Source organism: Pagrus major, chromosome 8, assembly GCF_040436345.1.
Source record: "Pagrus major chromosome 8, Pma_NU_1.0".
Lineage (NCBI taxonomy): Eukaryota > Metazoa > Chordata > Actinopteri > Spariformes > Sparidae > Pagrus > Pagrus major.
In genome coordinates this window covers 15072288-15092550 of record NC_133222.1, presented here as the reverse complement: position 1 = coordinate 15092550, position 20263 = coordinate 15072288, and the positions used below count along the sequence as shown (strand labels likewise).

Sequence of the window (20263 nt, the reverse complement as noted above, 5' to 3'; positions counted from 1 at the left end):
TGCTTATTTCTGAGTAACAGATGGAGGGAAAGCAGGTTTATCTAACTGTCAATGTAAGCTCGCAGGTGTCTGGTGGGGGGGTTTATGGGGATTATTTTGGGTTTCAATTATAAAATGCCATTATGCAGCTAAATTGTGTCCTTTAATACATCGGTGAAGCTGCTCCCTGTGTGAAAATGAAAATAAATCCTGTCAATATAAAGTCAAATTAATACTTGTAAACACACATTTTACACTGTGGTTGCAGTGAAGCGATTAGTGAACTAGTAGATCAAGAGACGATTAATCACCAACAGTTAGAATTATGGATGCTTTTAAAGTTTAAAATGAGTCAGTCATCAGAAATTCATTGGCAATCGTCTTGATAATTGTCTTCAATGAAATGAAGCATTGTTTGGTGTTTTGCATGTTTTTTGCTTTGGGAAATTTTTGAGGAGAATTATTACAATCTTCAAAATTATAGGCCAAATGCTAAATCAAGAATGGCACTCGGTAGAGTGCATACCTCTGCCAAGGCCCCAACAATGCCCTTTGTCCGCATTAAATTGTACTCTCTCATAGAAACCAACCATTTAAATATGCCAGATTTTTTTCATCAAGGTTCATGCATAATTCCCTGACAAATTAATGAAAATGTTGAAAAAAGCCCTTTCTCGCAATGTCAAAGAAAGTAAGAAAAAATTCCTGGATCTACACCAAAAGTTAACGAAGTCTATTCCGGGTTGAGACCCATCCTCCATTCAAGTTTGGTGAAAGTCCACTTAGTAGTTTTTGTGAAATCCTCTTGACAAACCAACCAAAAAACAGAAGGACACGGGCGAAAACATCCTCCTTGGCAAAGGTAATAATGGAAATAATCATTAGGTGCAACCCTGAATGCTTCGAGTTATTTATCAAGCAAAGTTCCCAAACATTTGTTGGTTCAAGTGTCTCATATATAAGGATTTGATTCTTCCTTTTGGACTGCTGGTTGGACGAAACAAGCAATTTGAAGACGTGGAGCTGGATGTTCCTTTTTACCATTTTCTGGCATTTTAAAGAAATGTCAAACAAACACAAACAGATAAATGGTCATCAGATGAATTGATGAAGTAAGTATTAGTTGCAGCCCTAATCCAAAGAAAACTCTAAAAACCAGTACCATCAGAGCAGAACTCGTCCAATACTGAGACGAGTGAGACTGAGAGAATAATACCTACCTACTTACCCACCTACCTAAACAATTAGTGTCCTGATAACAGTCCTGTTATCCCAGGAAACACTCTTATTTATATAATTGTTATGCAATATTCTGTATCTTCCTGAGGTCATTATAAAGTGAAAGTGTTCACATTTTGTGGGTTGTTTACATAACTTAGCTACTTGACACTATTATTTCCCAGAGTGCCGTTCCACAGCACCTTGACAAGAACAGAGAATGACAGCTTTAGCAGCATAGTGATATCAGTATCACAAAGGCAAAAGATGGAGTTATTTCTATTGGGACAAACAGAGCCTCTAACCAAGACTCAACCTGTTCTGCTGCATTGCATCATGGTCTGATGACAGAGAGAAGAAACTGGCATAGCTGCCATTTTTCAGCACAGTTTCCTCTATTGTTGAATGGATATTAAAAGTAGCTGTATGGAGAAGATTTTTGGGCTACTCATATCAAAATCTAATGTTGGTGTGGTCCAATAGTTTTCTACTATCTAACATTGTATCAGCCAGCCAGAATGTGAAAAACATTTTTATATGTGAATACTTTTGGGCTTAACTGTCCTTTTAAAGGATGACATGGAAAATGATTGAATTACATGATTTTAATTATCGTAACACACATTTGGAAGTAATTTGGATGTATATTCATTTAAGTTGCAATGAGCCAACTTGCTTGTTAATTTAATGTACAGTATGTCATGATTTTGTTATGAGAGTTATGTATTTGAGAAGGTAAACACAGCTCTTCTGCCCTAATGATCTATAGAGTGAGCACAGTTTGCAGACTGGGTCTTTGAAAAGCAATAAAGATTTGCTATTGAAAACATCATTCCTTATAATCGTCCCGATCAGTTTTTCCTCTTCATCCTTACAACAAATTGACAAATTCACCTAAAGATTTTTCTCACACAAGTTATGACATAATAACACTTAAGCAATATAAAGGGAAAAAAATACATTCATGAGACCAAATGCATCTGGTTTACAGCTCTCTTCTACAAGGAAACACTGTGAAATATCTCCACCCAGTGGTGGAGACTGTACAGTGGACAAGAAAATACCAGAAGCATGTTGTCTGCTGTATAACTCTGACTGTTAATCTTTACAATATGTGGCAGCATTAAAAGATGCCAGAGCATTCTGGGTCAACATTTGGTTAAAAATAAACCAACACAATATTTCTTTGTGAAAAAATCTCAAGAAAACTATATAATGTGTTCACAGCATGGGTAAATTCATATAGTACATAAGCACATAAAGGAATTTTATGTGTTTATAAATTCATTTTACAGTTTAAGTACAGTATCTGCAGAGGTAGTGAATAATGATATTGAATATTGATGCAAAAAAACATGCTGTAATTTATCTAAGATATTCTGAACTGGAAATAAAACGTCAGAGCTTTGTGTGCATAAGCTCTTACAGTTAATGAGGCATTCACACAGCTGGAGTTAACATTTGAGGCTCAGGTCTCAGCTGTGTGAACTCAGGCTGTTCCTAGATACTGACAAAACAGAAGTTAACACTGTTCTCAAGAAAAAGGAAAAAAAACAAAGCTCATGTATCACAGGCAAATCGAAGCAGCACAAGGCAAACTAGTTATAATAGTTTACAATTTTTTTTATATTTGGGTATTTTAACATAAATAATGTCATTCTTTTAAATTCAGGCTTGTGGAATTATTTTAATACATACAGTAAGGTCAAAAAGGTAAGAAAACTAGTCAAAAAACTTGAATGTTATACTATTTATTTTTTCACTAAAGATGAATCTTTGAAAAATGTCCATGAGTTTTAGAATATCTTAGTATTTGGTATGCTACCTTTTGCTTTCATGACCGCACCGTGCTGCAAAATAAAAATATTTTTACTAGTGTTCCTAGACTTTTTGACCCTACTGTATTTAGTTTAGAAATAAGCACTGTAGGTGTCTAAATTAGATGTTTTGCCACCACAAGCCTCCTCCTGAACATGTTAAGACCCCTTGTCATAGTGATCATACTGATTCTCCTGGAGGGATGAACAGAATTCCTCAGAAAAAAATCATTCCATCATTCGTTGTTTTAATGACGATGGTGTCCAGCACATTGTCCAAAATCTTTTATAGGTGAGATCTGGTTACGGTGAAGGCATATGATTCACATCATTTCACTCCCTTTAATTCATCACCTGTGAGTGTGTGTGTGTGTGTACAACTATAGATTTTTGAGCAATTAATAATTAGAAAAAGCTGTATAGAGCTGTATAAGAAAAACCTGCTATACTTGAAATCCTGCCTTACAACTTTTAAAATTGGAATCTGGAATTTACAAGGTGCACCTGAACGCATCGCATATGTCCATGCTTGACACTTGTTGCGCTGCGTCACGACGGCTACTTCACGACTCCGAACATTTTAAGCTCGCTTAAACATCATGTTTCGTTGCTCCAAAATGTACCAGAGTATACACATAAAATAAAAAACGTTGTACTTAATAAATCCGAGACAAAAGTGACTGAAACGTATTTCCTGGTAGCAGCTGCTGTTGTGAAACGAGTACAGGACCCCAGCCAATGAGCTGCGGATGCGGCGCCTCCTCCCATAACGTCCCTCTCTCTCGGCAGTATGGCCGCCGTACAGTAGTCGTTGGTGGAGCGTGCCTTTCCAAGATTAAAGCTTTAGCTTCTCCTCAAAAAACATGTCGGCCGTCCTCTTGCTGAAGAAGTCTCTGAGCAGGCTGCCCCCCTGCGTCGCTCGGCAGGTTGTCGGCTGCTGCTATCACACCGAGAGAGGTGTGTACGGATACCGACCCAAACAGCAAGACGGCCAGCACAAGTTACAGAGCGACCGCATCGCGGCACTTAACCAAGGTCAGTAAGGGTTAATTCACTGTGTCTGTACTTAAACATCACACGACAAGAAGGCGAGCAGTCTTTGACATGTCTTAATAACCTTACTGACTCAGAAATGTGCTTAAATACTTCTTTGTTACAGATAATTCCAGTATCTGTTTTATACTTGTGTACAAGTATGATTCCCATTGAAAATAAGGTTGATGTCGTTGCCACCTCACTGGTTAATACTGAAGCTGTAGTGTGCTTTAGTCAGGTCAGCTCATCCTGACTGTTGTTCTGCTCTGTGCTCAGATCATGGACTTGCTCGTCTGGTGGAGGCATACAGAACACATGGACACAAGGCTGCTAAAATTAACCCATTACTGCCCCAGAAGCCTGTGGCTGACCGTGTCCCGGAGATAGACATGCTGAGTGGTACCATCACAGGACAGCTCAAGACCTCAGGTAAGAGGATGGAAATCTGCAGGAGGCGGGCATCCTCATCTGTGAGGACAATGACTTCTGACCAGGGGCGTAGGAAGCAGTTAAAATATGGGTGGGACAATCAAACAAGGTTCCCCCCCGGAAAGTTTTTAAAAGGGTAGACGTAATGTCATATACCCTTGTTCCTTTGTACAGAAGCCCTAAAGGGCCATGCATTCATACATTTTATTTCCTCCGTTTTCCCGTGATAATGAGTTAATTTAATTTGTTTTCTCGAAATCTCAAGTTATTATCTCGAAATAACAACTGCCTTTTTCCCGAGATAACGATATAATTAATTCGAGATCTTGAGAAAACAAAACGATAGTGTAGTATATTAAATCATTGCAGGAAACATCATTCAGTGTAGCCATGTCAGAGGAGCAGGAGCATATCGATCACCGCGTCACATATCTTTTCAATCAAGGCCTGACGCAGGCTGAAATAGCATTATGCCTTGCTATTACAGATAATATACACATTAGTGTGCGTAATCTAAAAAGACGGTTAGCAAGGCTTCAGCTATATCGGCGGCGCAATCTAAGTGAGCCTGATGTCAGCATGCCATGCCACTTGTGTGTGATGGAAATCTCAGGCCTATCATATCACAGTCATTATCTCGAGATCTCGAATTAATTATATCGTTATCTTGGGAAAACAAAGTTTCTTTATCTCGAGATCTCGAGAAAATGATCCCGTTATCTCGGGAAAACAGCAGTTGTTATTTCGAGATAATAACTCAAGATCTCGAGAAAACAAATGAAATTAACTCGTTATCACGGGAAAACGGAGGAAATAAAATGTATGAATGCATGGCCCTTTAGGGCTTCCGTACCTTTGCACAGGTGGATTGACATTTTTATCTGGATAAATCAGCATGAGAGAAATTATAGGGGTACATTTTCATGGTGCTTCCAGTGGACCTCATGGGACATTATTTCAGAAAAGAGACACAGAAACTTTGAAAACCATCCTATTAAACTTATTAAAATATAAAATTATTTATTCTTAACATTTTATTTTTTACTTAAATGAATACTTCTTATTTTGTTATTTGTGGTCTTATTTATTGATGTTCTTATCTTTTAAAATCATGTGGCTTTTTGGCAAAGAGCTATAAAAAGAAGTAGACTTAATTTATTCTACATTTAATTGTCTTATAGAAGACGTTTATGTTAACAGCCAGCTAGTTAATTTTATTCACCGTTTACATTAGAATCAAAGACGGTGGTTCTTCTCTCGGTCCTGAGGAGCAGGAGTGATGACCGTTGAGTAAAACACCTCACTAGTCGGTTTTGTCACTGCTCATTCAATGTGCTTCTGCAGGTCTACGACACTTTGGTAAAGCGGAGGCCTCAGTGGAAGAGGTTCAGGCCTACCTGGAAAAAGCCTACTGTGGCCACCTGTCAGTGGAGACCGGCCAATTGAGCAGCCTGGAGGAGAGGGAGTGGTTTGCTGACCGCTTTGAGGAACTCAAGAAGATGAGTTTCTCCACTGAGGAGAGGAGGCAGCTGGCCAAGATCATGCTCGAGTCTCAGGTAGGTCCAAGAAGAAAGAGGAAAATCTATAGAATTATTTGTTATGGTTTTTATGTAAATGTCATGTATTCTCTCTCACAACCTGTAGGAATTTGACCATTTTCTGGCCACCAAGTTTGCCACTGTGAAGCGCTATGGAGGAGAAGGAGCAGAGAGCATGATGGGCTGCTTCTACGAGCTTTTCTACCAGTCGGCCCACAGCGGAGTCACTGACATTGTCATCGGCATGCCACACAGAGGCCGACTCAACCTCCTGACAGGCCTGCTGAAGTTCCCACCAGAGGTTAATTAGCTCCTACACAGTCAAATTTAATGAGACGTACACTTGCAAATGATCCGTGACAAGATTACATTGTTTATTTAGCACGACTGTAATCAGCAGCAAGTAAACAGAAAGTCAGCCAGCTGCCCGAAAAGCAAACAAGCTTAAGATAACATCAAACAACACTGTCCCTTCATGTTCTTTCTCTGCAGCTTATGTTCCGTAAGATGCGCGGCCTCAGCGAGTTTCCTGACACCTCGCCAGCCATCGGCGACGTCCTCTCTCACCTCACCTCCTCGGTGGAGTTGGAATTCGGAGCTGGACACCCTCTTCATGTGACCATGCTGCCCAACCCATCTCACCTAGAAGCAATTAACCCTGTCGCTCAGGGCAAAACCAGAGCCAGGCAGCAGCTCAGGTCGGAAGGAGACTATTCACCTGAAGACAACGCTCAGCCAGGGGACCAGGTCGTCTGTCTGCAGGTACTGGTTCACAAAGACGAATGCATACATACAGCCAAGAAGTTTCCATGAAGAGCAGCATTATACTTGCCTTTTATTTAATAGTGACAGTAGAGATTTCTACTGGAAACATGGAGCCAGAGGATGCTAGAGGATGGTATCACAATTATTCAAGTTTGTCTTTAAACAATGTGCCAAGGAGGGCAACTGCAAATTATACTAACTAACTAACTAACTAACTGCTTCATTTAAATTCAGTTTATTTAGACAGACGTTTGCATGTATTTTTACCCTTCACTAACATTAGAAATGCATCGGAAAGGGATTATTTAATTTAATTGTTCACTCTTAAGGGCCAGTGAAGATAAATGATTACAGCAAGCAGAACCTCCTTTAATGTTCATATAGGTATCTGACTAATGTGTCTAGACAGACATCTAACTGTGAACCTGTCCTTTAACCTTTGTGTACCTGTAGCTAACACTCCTCTCTTTAAACAAACTTATCAGAAAAAAGATTCACAGTCAAAACCAGTGCAGATGCTTTAGATGCTTTGTATTGGAGTTGGAGCTGTGGACCTCTAATATATGTTGTCTGAATGCCTTCTGCCTCTGGACCTTCACCTCCATACTTTTAGATTTTGCATTCAGTGTGGTGGCAGAATGTCTGAACTTGTATTAATGTGAAGCAGAAAGTCGTTAAAGACATCTTTATCAAACCTTCAGCAGCGATACCAAATCTTGAAGATGATCTCTGCTCTCTTCTCCACAGGTCCATGGTGACGGCTCCTTCACTGGCCAAGGGATTGTTCCAGAAACTTTGACCATTTCAAACCTCCCTCACTACAGAGTCGGTGGGAGCATCCACCTCATTGTGAACAACCAAGTGGGCTACACCACTCCATCAGAGAGAGGGAGATCATCTTTGTACTGCAGTGATGTCGGTCAGTGAAACTCATAAATAGCATTGACAGAATCAAAATAATTGGATTCCTTGACGCATCATGTATTCTGTATTAATCAGAGACTAATACTCACATTTGTATCACAGGTAAGATGGTGAACTGTGCTGTGATCCACGTCAATGGAGATCATGCAGAGGAGGTGCTGCGGGCCACTCGGCTGGCCGTGGAGTACCAGCGACTTTTCAGGAAAGACGTCATCCTGGACCTGATCTGCTACCGTCAGTGGGGCCACAACGAGCTGGACGAGCCTTTCTTCACTAACCCAGCCATGTACAAGATCATCCGGTCAGTTAACTTACCCTGTGTATCGCCACACATTTTCACAATCAGTTCGCAAGTTACTGCAGCATTTACAACAATTTATTCCATTTATTCCCTGTTTAAAAGGTTTTGAGTGGGACTATTTTCCTAATCTGAATCAAGGGTCTAAGGACAGAGGGTGGTGTTTGCTGTACAGATTGGAAAGCTCCTGGAGGCAAATTGTGATTTGTGATTAATCAATTAATCTAATGTAACTGCAAGTGAGGAACATAGAAAGGGTTGAAAAGAATACGAGTTCAAGTAAAAGACATTTGATAGAGTAAGACTAAGATACTAAAATAAAATAAGAAACAACAGTCAAAATGCAAGTTGAAATATACACTCACCAGATAAAAGCCAGGCTACAAATGTGAGTTTTAAGTTTTCCTTTTAAGAATGCTAAAAAATTACTCAAAGCCAATTAATCCATTATCAAAATAATCAATATAAAAGTTTACACATTGTTGCATCCTCACAGATCCCGCAAAAGCATCCCTGACTCCTACTCAGACGCGCTGATCTCTGACGGTCTGATGACTGAAGCCGAGCGTGATGAGATCAAGTCCAAATACTACGGCATGCTCAACGACAAGCTGTCCAACATGACCCTGTACAGCCCTCCACCCACCAACCTGCAGGGCCGCTGGGGGGATCTGGTGGAGCCTACGGCCAAAGTCAGCATCTGGGACACGGGTGTCCCCGTTCCCCTGCTGCAGTTTGTTGGGGCAAAATCTGTGGACATCCCAGAGCAAATCCAGCTGCACAGCCATCTTGGAAAGACCCACGTACAGGTATGGCTATTGTCTCTGCCGGATCTATTGGATCATCTTTTCTTAAAGTGGAAGCAGCTGGATGATGATTTTATTCCTCCTTTGTGACCTCAGGCTCGGTTAAACAAGTTGGAAGAGGGGACCAAACTGGACTGGTCCACAGCAGAGGCCTTGGCGTTCGGCTCTCTCCTCTCCCAAGGTCAGCGTTGAGCAGAAAACATACCAGATCAAATTTAGGAATCATTTGATTTTGTTGCTGTCAAGAAATGGATTTGTAGATTCAAATAAATGTTATTACAGGCTTCAATATTCGAATCAGCGGACAGGATGTGGGAAGAGGCACGTTCAGTCAGAGACACGCCATGGTGGTGTGTCAAGAAACTAATGACATGTACATCCCTCTGAACCACATCAGCCCTCAGCAGACAGGTTTCCTGGAGGTAAAATCTTTATTAACCACATAAAACGTTAGTGTGATAACATCTTCCTCCTTTCATGTTGCTCATTGTGATGTCTCTGTGTGTTTAGGTGTGTAACAGCCCACTGTCTGAGGAGGCGGTTCTCGGATTTGAATACGGTATGAGTATCGCACAGCCGAAGCTGCTCCCCATCTGGGAGGCTCAGTTTGGGGATTTCTTCAACGGAGCGCAGATCATCTTTGATACCTTCCTCTCTGGAGGTAAATGTCTGACTCCTGGGGCTTTCAACAGATTCACAATTACGCTCATTATCTTGTATTTTTGGAACAATCTTCACACATCAGATGTGAAACTTCTGTGTCCTCAGGTGAAGCCAAGTGGCTGCTACAGAATGGGATGGTGATCCTGCTGCCTCACGGCTACGACGGAGCTGGACCTGAACACTCATCCTGCCATATGGAGCGTTTCCTCCAGGTTGGTGGGACTGTCGAGCCATATTCACGTCAAACCATGTTACCAGTGTATGATATAATGTAAATATCGCTCATGTCATCGTCCCGTTTGAAATTTTAACAAGGAAACTACGATTTTTGCCACACGCGCTGGTCAAAGCCGAGGCAGGAAGCACTATGTTTTTGAGTTGTCCATATGTCCATTGATACGTACGTACAGATTCACTGTGACATCATAATGTTCGTCAAAAACACTTTTCTGGCCATTATTCAACGCCATGACTCAGCTGCCTTCTTTTTTGTGTGAGTTCTCCACCAATGCGTGAGATGCTCTCTCCATTCTTTGTCTGGCTTGGAGTCCAGTCCTACGACCTCCTCTAGCTTTTGTTGCACAGCTTCGGGCAGGCCTTTCTGACATTGATCTCTCCAGAGAGTGGTCATTGCTTCGTTGGAGTCATATCTGTTTCCAGTATGTTCCTCCCACACACCTTCCGCTCTTTTGAGGTATTCTCGTACATCTTCGCCCTCCTTCATCTGGAGTGACTTCACAGAGTGTAAATCACGGGGTGTAGGGTGTTGTGTTCTCAAAACTTCCCAAACGTCATTGTGATGCAGGTCATCTTCTCTTTGTCACTGTCAGTCTTCATCTTTCCTGCTTGGGACATGAGATTACACACCTTTGCAGTCTCGTCAGCTCTCTCCTTCTCCTTTTCTACAGCTCTCTTTCCCCACAGGTGTCGTCCTCTTCTCTCCCAGTCAGTTTTGACCTCGTTGTATTTTCCTGTTGCAAGTGTGGTGATGCACAGAATGGAGCTTTGATTGGGCAGGGGCCCTGTTGTGTCTCTGGAAATTAACCCTTGGTCTTCCCATTTGCTCCAGAGTTTCTCAATCTCCTTCCTGAGCTCCTTGTTGCTCATCTCTTTGTCTTTGGTTGCTTCTTCTCTCTTCCGGAAAATCCATTCCTTCAGTTCGCTCAAATTGTTGGGGTTCTGTGTTCCTTCCATTGCTGGGGCGAGAGGAAAATTAATTGTGTTCAGCTTCTTATTTAATTGTCAGTGTGGGATATATGTATTTCTAATTTTTTTTTTTTTTAACTCAGTGAAACCTTCCTTACGGCAAGACACACCCCCTCTTTTTAACTTAATTTGATATTTAACTTTAACTTTTATTCATTTCATTTGCCAGATGAGGCTTAATTTATTTTCCAATCTACTTTTTGACCACTAGTTGTCAGCATCAAATGTCTTGCTGAGTTTTTTAAAAATATTTTTTAACTTTGTGTAATATAATTTGTCCCCACCAGATGGAGGCAACACTTGATTATTTATGCAATTCTATTTTTCAACCACAAGGTGGGGCAATTCACAATTTTTGATGTAATGTTTATTTTAACCCACTAGATGGAGCCACACAAAATTTCATATGTAATTCTATTTTTGCTCCACCAGATGGAGGTATTTTCAAAATTTGGCGTAATTCTATACTTTGTCCACTGGATGGAGTCAAAAAGTTCCACCTGCTTTTGCTTAAAACACTTTACGTTTGTTTACACCGTTATTTTTCCCACCACAGAAATTTCAACACACAACACAACACAACACAACACAACAGAATGCTTATAGGATTATGATAAAGGTTAACCAGACTTTATATACACTATTTTTTTTTTTTTTCTCGTCTTCTTCACGTGAGGCCTTTCTCTGCTTTTTTTAGGACTTCCACCCTGAGGGATTTCGACCTAGATCTGCTTTACTTCCTATCAAGATCTTAATGATCTTAATGGGACTACCTAAAATCTTAATTATCGGAATTTTTTGGGACTTGCACCCTGAGGACAATTCAAACCTAATTTGATTACTTCCTATCAAGATCCTAATGATCTTAACGGGACTACCTAAAATCTTAATTATCGGAATTTTTTGGGACTTTCACCCTGAGGATCATTCAAACCTAATCTGCTTTACTTGAGATTCAAACTCAAGGACTCTCGCCCCGTACTCTTTTACGGCATTAAGGACGTTAATGATACAATTCTTTCAACATATAACATAGCATAGATTTCTATAATTTCGATTAATTTTCATGTCTGAACAACCTTACCTCCTCCTCACTCACATTAATTTGTTTATTGTCAATATGCAGAATTTGGTTTGATATAACAACAGGTTTCTGCTTACCTTTAGTTTGGGCGCCCTGTGAGTGGTCATTAAGCAGGCATGATCATGGACCTTTCTCTGTTAAACAAATCACAGTCAGCGGATTGCTGTTACTCTGTAACCCGTCGCCCAGAAAAAGGATGCAGATATTCACATTACAATAACAGTTATATTTTTGCTGTTGAGGTGTTATAACTTCTCATTGGTCCAAAAAGGTGAGGAGGCAATGATTTAGACTTGGCTTCTCCTATCGTTGGTGCACAGGCTGGTCCCAGCCTCTTGGCAACACGATTCCTCCAATCCGTGAAGACATAGCCCTGTGGAAAGACCCTCCCTCTTCCTGTTCTCTTCCTGTCTCATCCGGCACTGCTCTGCACTACTTTTGAGTTCCTCTAAGTCACACTTTGCTATCCTTCCACAGACAGATACCGCTCACTACAAGGTCATCATGTGCAGGCAACTTTGTTACAGAGACAAAGGCAACTGTGTTCTCTCTCTTATCCTGGCTTGTTTCTCCAATGTCTTAACCCTTCATAACATGGGGTCAATGCTTCTGTCAACCTCATCTATCAACAGGATAAGTACAGCTCTATATGGGGACATCATTAAGTGAACATGTGAAGTAGCATATGACTGGTGGAGAAAAAAACTATTGTATCTCAACAAACTCCTGTAAAAATAGGTGAAGACTGCATGTTTCTTACTGTGAATGAATCACTGGAATTATACAAGTTAATATACCGACAACTTCCATTTTGCCAGGAACTGCACTTTATGCTTTTACATTTCTGAAAGTCTTCAGTACATATGTAATGTGACTCTGGACACACATGGATGAAAACTGCAACTTGACTGGTTGGCAGAATACAACCAACATGGCCACCTCAGGTCAGCCACTGTCCGTCATTCACTGCTAAACACAGGAATCTTTCCCATCTCTGTCATGCATCGCATATGACGTGAACGCAGTTTGACTACACGAGTCCTGCAAATTCATCGTCTGTTGCTCAATGATAAACCAAACACACCTTAGAAGTTTTAATGGAGGTGTTTCACCTCAGTCAGTGCAGGCGTTATCTTATCCCTCAACATTTATAATACTACTCATAAAAGAGTTATAGATTTGACCAATGGTCTTTGGCTCCTTGGTCATTGTCGGTACAACTTGTGCAGAAACCTAACTTTTTTGTCCAACTGCCAAATGGCTCGTGAATGTTAAAAATTTACCAGCCACTCAATAGATTACCTTTTGGGATTTTTGGCTGGTGAGTGAAGCATGTCTACCAGCCACTTAATGATTTACCAGCATTTGGCTAGTTGCTGCTGCTAATTTTCAACGCTGATCCTAGGAGTTAAGAAATGAACCAAGAGTCATATTTATAGAAAAAACTTGCTATTTAATTTGAACTTTAAGGACATTTGTACTTCAAAATATGTCATAGTTTGGTTAAAAGTCATGGTACAGGCATACCAGTAAATTTTCAGTACAAAGGTCCTTAATGGAGCACAGAGGACAGTACTCACAGTTTGTGAACAATTGAAATCAATAACAAATCAATAAAGATAACATTTCTAAATTTCAGGAATCAGCAGACAGAAGACATCAGATTGACAGTTTCTGAAAAATTGTCCCCTCAGTCACTATTTCCTATATAATTGACACTATTTTACACTATTGTGAGCAGTCAGTTGAAATGTCAGCATTATTGTCATTTTGCATCATCACTGACAGCTTTAGTGTCACACAGCGGTGATTGTTTGATCTATAAATACTATATTATTATACTATAATATTTTTTGAGGACGCCATGCAGAACATAAAGTTCACACTCACACAGTTCACACCGGGATAAAATAAAAGCATAAATTATCATTTCTAACTCAGGCCTGAGTTTAGCAATGTTTTCTCAGATGGAAAAAAAACATTTCAACACATCAACTGGTCAGATATTACAACAAGGTTTCTAAGACTGGTAGAGGCGCAATGAACCAGCAAGTACACTGAGTTATCCTAGAAGCTACGCTGTCTGAAGCAATGACAAGGACCTCAGTGTTATCAGGGTTTAATTGTAGATGGTTGTCTGCCATCCAGTCCTTAACAGCTGTCAGATATGAAAAATTGTTTCAATTTTACCCTTAAAAAGCTGTACAAACTCAGCTGTTCCTGTTATGGTCCACTTTATAGTGTGTCTGCAGTTTTAAAAAAAAAAAAGTTTTTTAATTAAAATCGCTGTTTTTAGTTCCCAGCCTGTCATTCCTACTTTGCTGATTCTGAACTTTTCACAGACCAACACACCTGGGTGTAGAAAACCGTTTTTTTTTTTTTTTTTGTGGAGTATCATTTCCAATGCACAGCTCTGTCTCTGGGCATCAGGACGTTTGCATTTTATTCTGTTACAGAGACTCCAGATTTAAGTTTAGATTTGAATATGCGTGCTCCACCAGCAGTTTTTTAGTTGCTTATATGTTGTGTTACACTTTACCTGAACTGTAACTGATTACAGACTCGTCCTCTTTTGTCTCTTAGATGTGTGACAGCAAAGAGGAGGGTGTGGATGGAGACAATGTGAACATGGCTGTGGTCAACCCCACCACTCCCGCTCAGTACTTCCACCTGCTGAGGAGACAGATGATTCGTAACTTCCGCAAACCTCTCATTGTGGTCGGACCTAAGACTCTGCTGAGATTTTCTGTAAGCAAAGAAGGAACATTTAACAGTTTGAACTCTTTTTCACAGATGTTTCCATGAAAGAGGCTGAATAATGTTTTTTTTTTTCGCAGGGGGCTGTTTCCAGTCTGGCTGAACTGGCACCAGGAACATCTTTCAGACCAGTGTTGGGTGATACTTCAGTCTCAGCACAAAGGTACAAAAGTCACACAGTTTTCATGGTGGTGAAAAGGCTTTTCTAATGATTGTAGTTTATTCTAAAGTTGCGGTTTAACAAATAACTCAAATTGCAAGGTGTCAAGGGTCATAATTATACTGTTCATGTTCAGGGAGAGAGCAAGAGAGCTTTTTCATTTGACGCTTTGACTAGCCTTCAATCAATTCTGCTAAAACATGTAAGTAGGCATAGATCGATTATTGACCTGGCCAATTATTGGATCCGACATTCAGTATTTTTTCAATCAGAATCGGAAAAATTATATTAATCGTTGAATTGGTATTGGTATCAGTCTTGAAGAAACCATATCTGTGGAGGGCACTCCAGAAACAGTCCCTAAGTCGCTGATACATCAAACCTTTTCTTTCTTATTCCTTGCAGTGTCCAGAAGGTGGTGCTGTGCTCTGGGAAGCATTACTATGCCCTGCTGAAACAGAGGGAGACATCAGCAGCCAACCAGAGCACAGCACTGATCCGTGTGGAGGAGCTGTGTCCGTTCCCACTGGAGGCTCTGCAGCAGGAGCTCAAGAAATACCCCAATGCTAAAGGTATGTGTAATGATAGCAGGCACACTGACTGACAGTCCAGTCATTGTGGAAAAGTTATTTTCTGCATTTTTTGTTCAGTGTTTTATTTTCAGTGTGACAGACTCGATTGTGTTCCTCATCGTGCACGACTAACTCTGGTCTTCTGGTCGACTTAAAAGCCAGAGTGGAAACACAGAGGACAAATTAACAAAGACGCCGGAGTGAACACAAATGTCCCGAAGCTCCCAATGCGTGATTTTGTTTTTATCATCAGTTGTTTTAACATCAATTCATCTACAGCCCTATTCACACGAAACTAGTATTAGTGATATAGAAATTACCCCCCACATTTGTGTCTCATGCAGCACATTTGCATGGGATAAGTTAAATCGGTATTTTACTTGTATTTAGAGACTGTAACACCAACCTTCAGAAGCAAAGCGTCTGTTTTTGAGGAGCCACATTTTTAAAGTAGTTTAGAGTTGATTTACCCACTTCCCAAGAATTAATACACATTTGCAGCTCATTTAGATAAAGTAAAAGATGCTTTGGTTGCTGTGCCTGAATGTCAAAGTTTAAATGTCAATATAGCTGACCTCACAGCACAGAAGTTGACTGCTGGTAAACATATTACAATCAGCGATCAATTTTTTTTTACAACAGAAAACAGATGTTTAAGAAGAAATACAAGCCTAAATCACGGACATGCTGATTTGCATGGGACTAATATTATCGTAGGACCTCTGTGTCCGTCGAAATATGGCAGGTAATATGCAGTGAAATCCTTCATTTACAAATGACAAACATAGCAAATTCGCACTGGAATAAAATCACAGACGTCCTCTACAATTATTACAAATAACTAAAATTCCCCAGGTAATACTGCTCCTGTGCCAATTGGGCCTATGTGGGATTTTTTGTTTCAGCTAATAGTTTCACCATAATGACAAGTGCCTATATCAGGTTCCCAGAGGCCAAAGGTGTTTTTAATGTTTTTAAGAAGCTAATTTAGTATTTTTATTTTATACATTAAAATGACTTACAAGATAAACTAGACAGTATATTTGACAGTCACACGTGTATTTTCAGCTCTAGTTGTTTTGTGTTCACTGTTCCTCTTTGCTCACTCTTGCTCTTCCTGTGTTTTGCATATGTCGTGATTTTTGGGGCATTTCCCTGTGCTACATTACATAACACTGCAGTCTTTGTGACCGATGCACAAAGGCAGCTCATCAAGTAAAGATGCACTGAAGCAACATTTAAAGCTCAGCACTAAAGAACATGAATACCACATACAGATGAAACAATAGACAACAGAATACATGTTACGTGTCAGTCACAGACGAACAAAAAAGTTTCCTGATTTGAGAGTTTAGAGCAGAGAGTTTCAGATCTGCCAAAAGACTGTTCTAGATATGAATGTGGTGCAGAGAAACGAAAAGCTCTCCAGGGTTTGTTTTGATCATTTTAACTTCAGCTTAACGTTTTTGATAAAAAATACAACTGACAACATCACAGTAGTGTAGTTTCCTAAGTTTTGCTGGGAGATAAATCCTCCAATCCTTGCTATATCTTCAAGGTGACCCTCATTTTGTAATTGTCCTGATGTCTTCACAGATATCTCTTATTTTTTATTCCTCAGTGAAAGGGATTCACACTGAGCAACTTTGACCTTTAACGTGATTTCAGTTCTGTCATTGTTCACTTGGCAAAACATTTTTTTTCTTCAGTGTTCATAGATTCAGAGAAACAATTGCAGCGAAACAAGTGAGTCATAGTAAGTTGAAAGCCTTTCAGCAGCACATGGCAACTTCAATAGAAGTCTGACAGTCACCGCTTTTATCAGTGAGTCCTCTAGACGACATGAGAAAAGAAACAACAAACTAACAAAGTATGAGCTTCACCATTTCGTATTCACTGCAGGGCTATTGTATTATGTGTTTCTGTTAATTCATCCACCCCCTGGAGCTGAATGTCAATCCAGACTATGAATGTGAGTGGTTCATTTTGGTATGTAAGACTTCCAAAGAATGAGGAACTGGTGGCTAACGGTGTTAACATCCTTCTCTTCACACATAAATCTTTTGTGTTTGTGGGTTGTTTGTGGCACTCAGAGATGGTTTTCACTCTTCTGATGAACTGCAACACAGTTACAGCACAACAGAAGAGGAGAAATAAACCTTATGTTTTATACAAACCTGTTTCCAAGAAAGTTGAGACGCTGAAATAAAACAATGTGACAACTTGCTAATCCCTTTTCACATACACTCAATTGAAAACGTTACAAGACAATATATTTAAAGTTTACGACATTAACTTCATTGATATTTGTAAATATATGTTTTTTTCTGAATGTGATGCCAGCAATATGTTTTAAACAGGTTTGGACAGGGGCAAGAAAAGACTGGGAAATGTGTGGTAAACAGGTTCATTGGTAACTGGTGATAGTCTCATGATTGGGTAAGAAAGGGACATTCTGGAAAGGCTCAGTCTTTCACAAGCAAGGATGGGGCGAGGAATTACCACTTTGTGAAACACATGATTGTATAAAGGGTATTACTACACCTACCTTTGTCGGTGAACACGACTCGTTTGCAAATGATTGTATTCTGTTTTTATGTACACACAGCGGCCCACCTTTTTTTGGAATCGGGGTTGTAACTCAAGTGATCTTTCAAAAGTCAGATGTGTTACAGCAGTTTACTTTTCATATAATCTATATCATCTAAGAAACCCGAGTTTCCAATACTGTTATCACAGTTTGAAGTCGACCAATGATGAATTTGTTGGCATTCAAAAAATTAAAGCCAACATGAGGGTTTACCAACCCATTCGCCAGAATAAATGTTAGCTAAGTACGTTTCTGCAAAACCACAGATGTTGATGCAAAACCGAATGTTCCTTTATGATGCAACCTTACGTTTGTTTGAGCTGAATTTTCTCTCTCGTCACTGTGCCTATGCTTTGGTTAGGTTTAGGCACAAAAACCACTTGGTTTGGGTCAGGAAAACATTGTAGTTTGGCTTAAAATACCTGTTTTGGTCGCCATTATCAGTGATGGAGATGGTCCGACAAACCAAACACTGGCTCTAGAGAGAACCTCACCGCTAGATGCCACTAAATCCTTCACACTGGTCCTTAAACATCACTTGTTTTATCAGACCACCTGTCCAAATCACAAAAATATTCAAATAGAAGACTAAGAAAACCTGCAATATTCATGTATGAGAAGCTGGAATCTTTTTTTAAAATTTATTTGATTAAAAGTAACTTAAATGATTATTTTTCTTTAACACAACCAATCAGTCAGCTAATCATCAAACAATTATATTCCCTCCTTTCTTTTTTTAAATGTATAATACCTGTTTAGACAAATGGAGTGAACTGCTTGAACACATGTCATTGTGATTCTGAATGAGGTTTTCCTACTTCTGGAACAAAACCTGAGAGTTCCGGTTTCACTTCAGTTCTCTCACCTTCTCAAATACACCGAAGCAAATCCAGTTTCAGTTCGATCTGGTCAAAGAGCAGGAAAGACAGGAAGTTTAACAAAAGAGGTCCCTAAACTACATGAAGTCACATGTTTGGTGTAAAAAACATTTTGTATCACGTCCTCTTTCCCTTTTGATTTAATAAATCTTCTTAAATCTCCCACAGAGTTTATCTGGAGTCAGGAGGAGCCTCAGAACATGGGTCCCTGGTCGTTTGTAGCTCCCAGGTTTGAGAAGCAGCTGGCCTGCAAGGTGAGCAGAGTTTCTGTAAATACCAAATGCTTCTGACCTGAATTGTCAACATCAGACACCGAGCTGTCTCCTCTGTCTTTCTCAGCTCCGGTTGGTGAGCCGACCTGCTCTGCCCGCCCCTGCTGTCGGTATCGGGACCCTCCACCAGCAGCAACAAGAGGCCATCCTCACCGCCACCTTCTCCTAAGACTCAACAAGACTGGGAACCAAAATAACCGGCTCACAGGCATCGGTACTACACTACATATCGGATCTGCAGTGGTCTTCCCACCATGTGCAGAGCTTCAACACGGCAGATTCACGGGACCTTTAAGACGATGTGGATTGGGCTGTTAAATAAAAAATGGGTCAATAATATTAAGAACAGAAGGAAGGAAGTGTTTATTTGTAAGCTAGTCAGATTTTAATTATTACGTTTATGGTTTGACGACAAAGCCTGAATTGTTTCCCCCTTTCTCTCATTTACTTTGCCTGTATTATTATTGTGTGTTTTGAGCACTACAGCAAGAAAAAAAGATCTGAATCGAGGCCTTAGACCATGTTTACAATGTGTTTGTTGTTTAGAAGCACTTTTAGCTTTATGACCGTCATACTCGTCATACTGTTTCTTACCTGTCAAACCTGTACGGGCTCCACGTTTCAGGAATCTTAACTTCAGTCTGCATGAGTTGTTTGCGTACGGCTCAGAAAACAAATATCAGTATCACGCTGTTAGGAATGTCTGAGCATTATCCTTTAAATATTTATTAATTTTAAAGAACTGGATCCTTTTGACTTGATTACTGAACAAACAAAGAGAGTTGTTACCATTTTCACGGTTAAATGTTCATCAGGCATTGAGTTGGATATATATGGACAAATCATGGTACAAATGTACTTGATCATCATCATTATTTAATCATGGTTTCAACTAAGACTTGAACTAAAATTAAAGGCATTGAAGGGCTAATGTAAATAAACCAAATCAGAATATTCAAATGGAAATATTTTCAAATAAATCTATTTTCATGTTGATGCATCATGTTTCTTTTATCATCTAGAAAGAGATTTGAAATGTAATTTAGCGCCTGTTGCTCTGCATCAGCTCTGTTGAAGCCAATCTACGGCTGTGACAAGACTAAAAAATCAGCAGCTTCTGGGAGGAGATGGCTCCAAATGTTGAAGTTTTACTCATTTTGACATGTAATAAAGACTTATCTTTAGAATCGGGGGCACAGTTGAAGATTTATCAAAGTAAATGCAGCTTACTGGCCTTTCACAGCTTTCATTTTGTATTTATGTCATTCTAAA

General features: G+C 39.9%; 1 protein-coding gene across 1 annotated transcript; it reads left to right on the top strand.

Moving 5' to 3' along the window:
• The first annotated feature begins 3801 nt into the window (after positions 1-3801).
• dhtkd1 (dehydrogenase E1 and transketolase domain containing 1) lies at positions 3802-19987 on the top strand. The gene is made up of 17 exons (XM_073471518.1): positions 3802-4049; positions 4326-4478; positions 5823-6034; positions 6123-6317; positions 6509-6778; positions 7529-7700; positions 7808-8006; positions 8500-8812; positions 8906-8990; positions 9092-9231; positions 9320-9470; positions 9578-9684; positions 14346-14510; positions 14600-14682; positions 15085-15251; positions 18888-18973; positions 19059-19987. The coding sequence occupies exons 1-17, from the start codon at positions 3878-3880 to the stop codon at positions 19158-19160; spliced, it is 2772 nt and encodes a 923-aa protein (XP_073327619.1). The 5' UTR covers positions 3802-3877; the 3' UTR covers positions 19161-19987.
• The last annotated feature ends 276 nt before the right edge of the window (positions 19988-20263 follow it).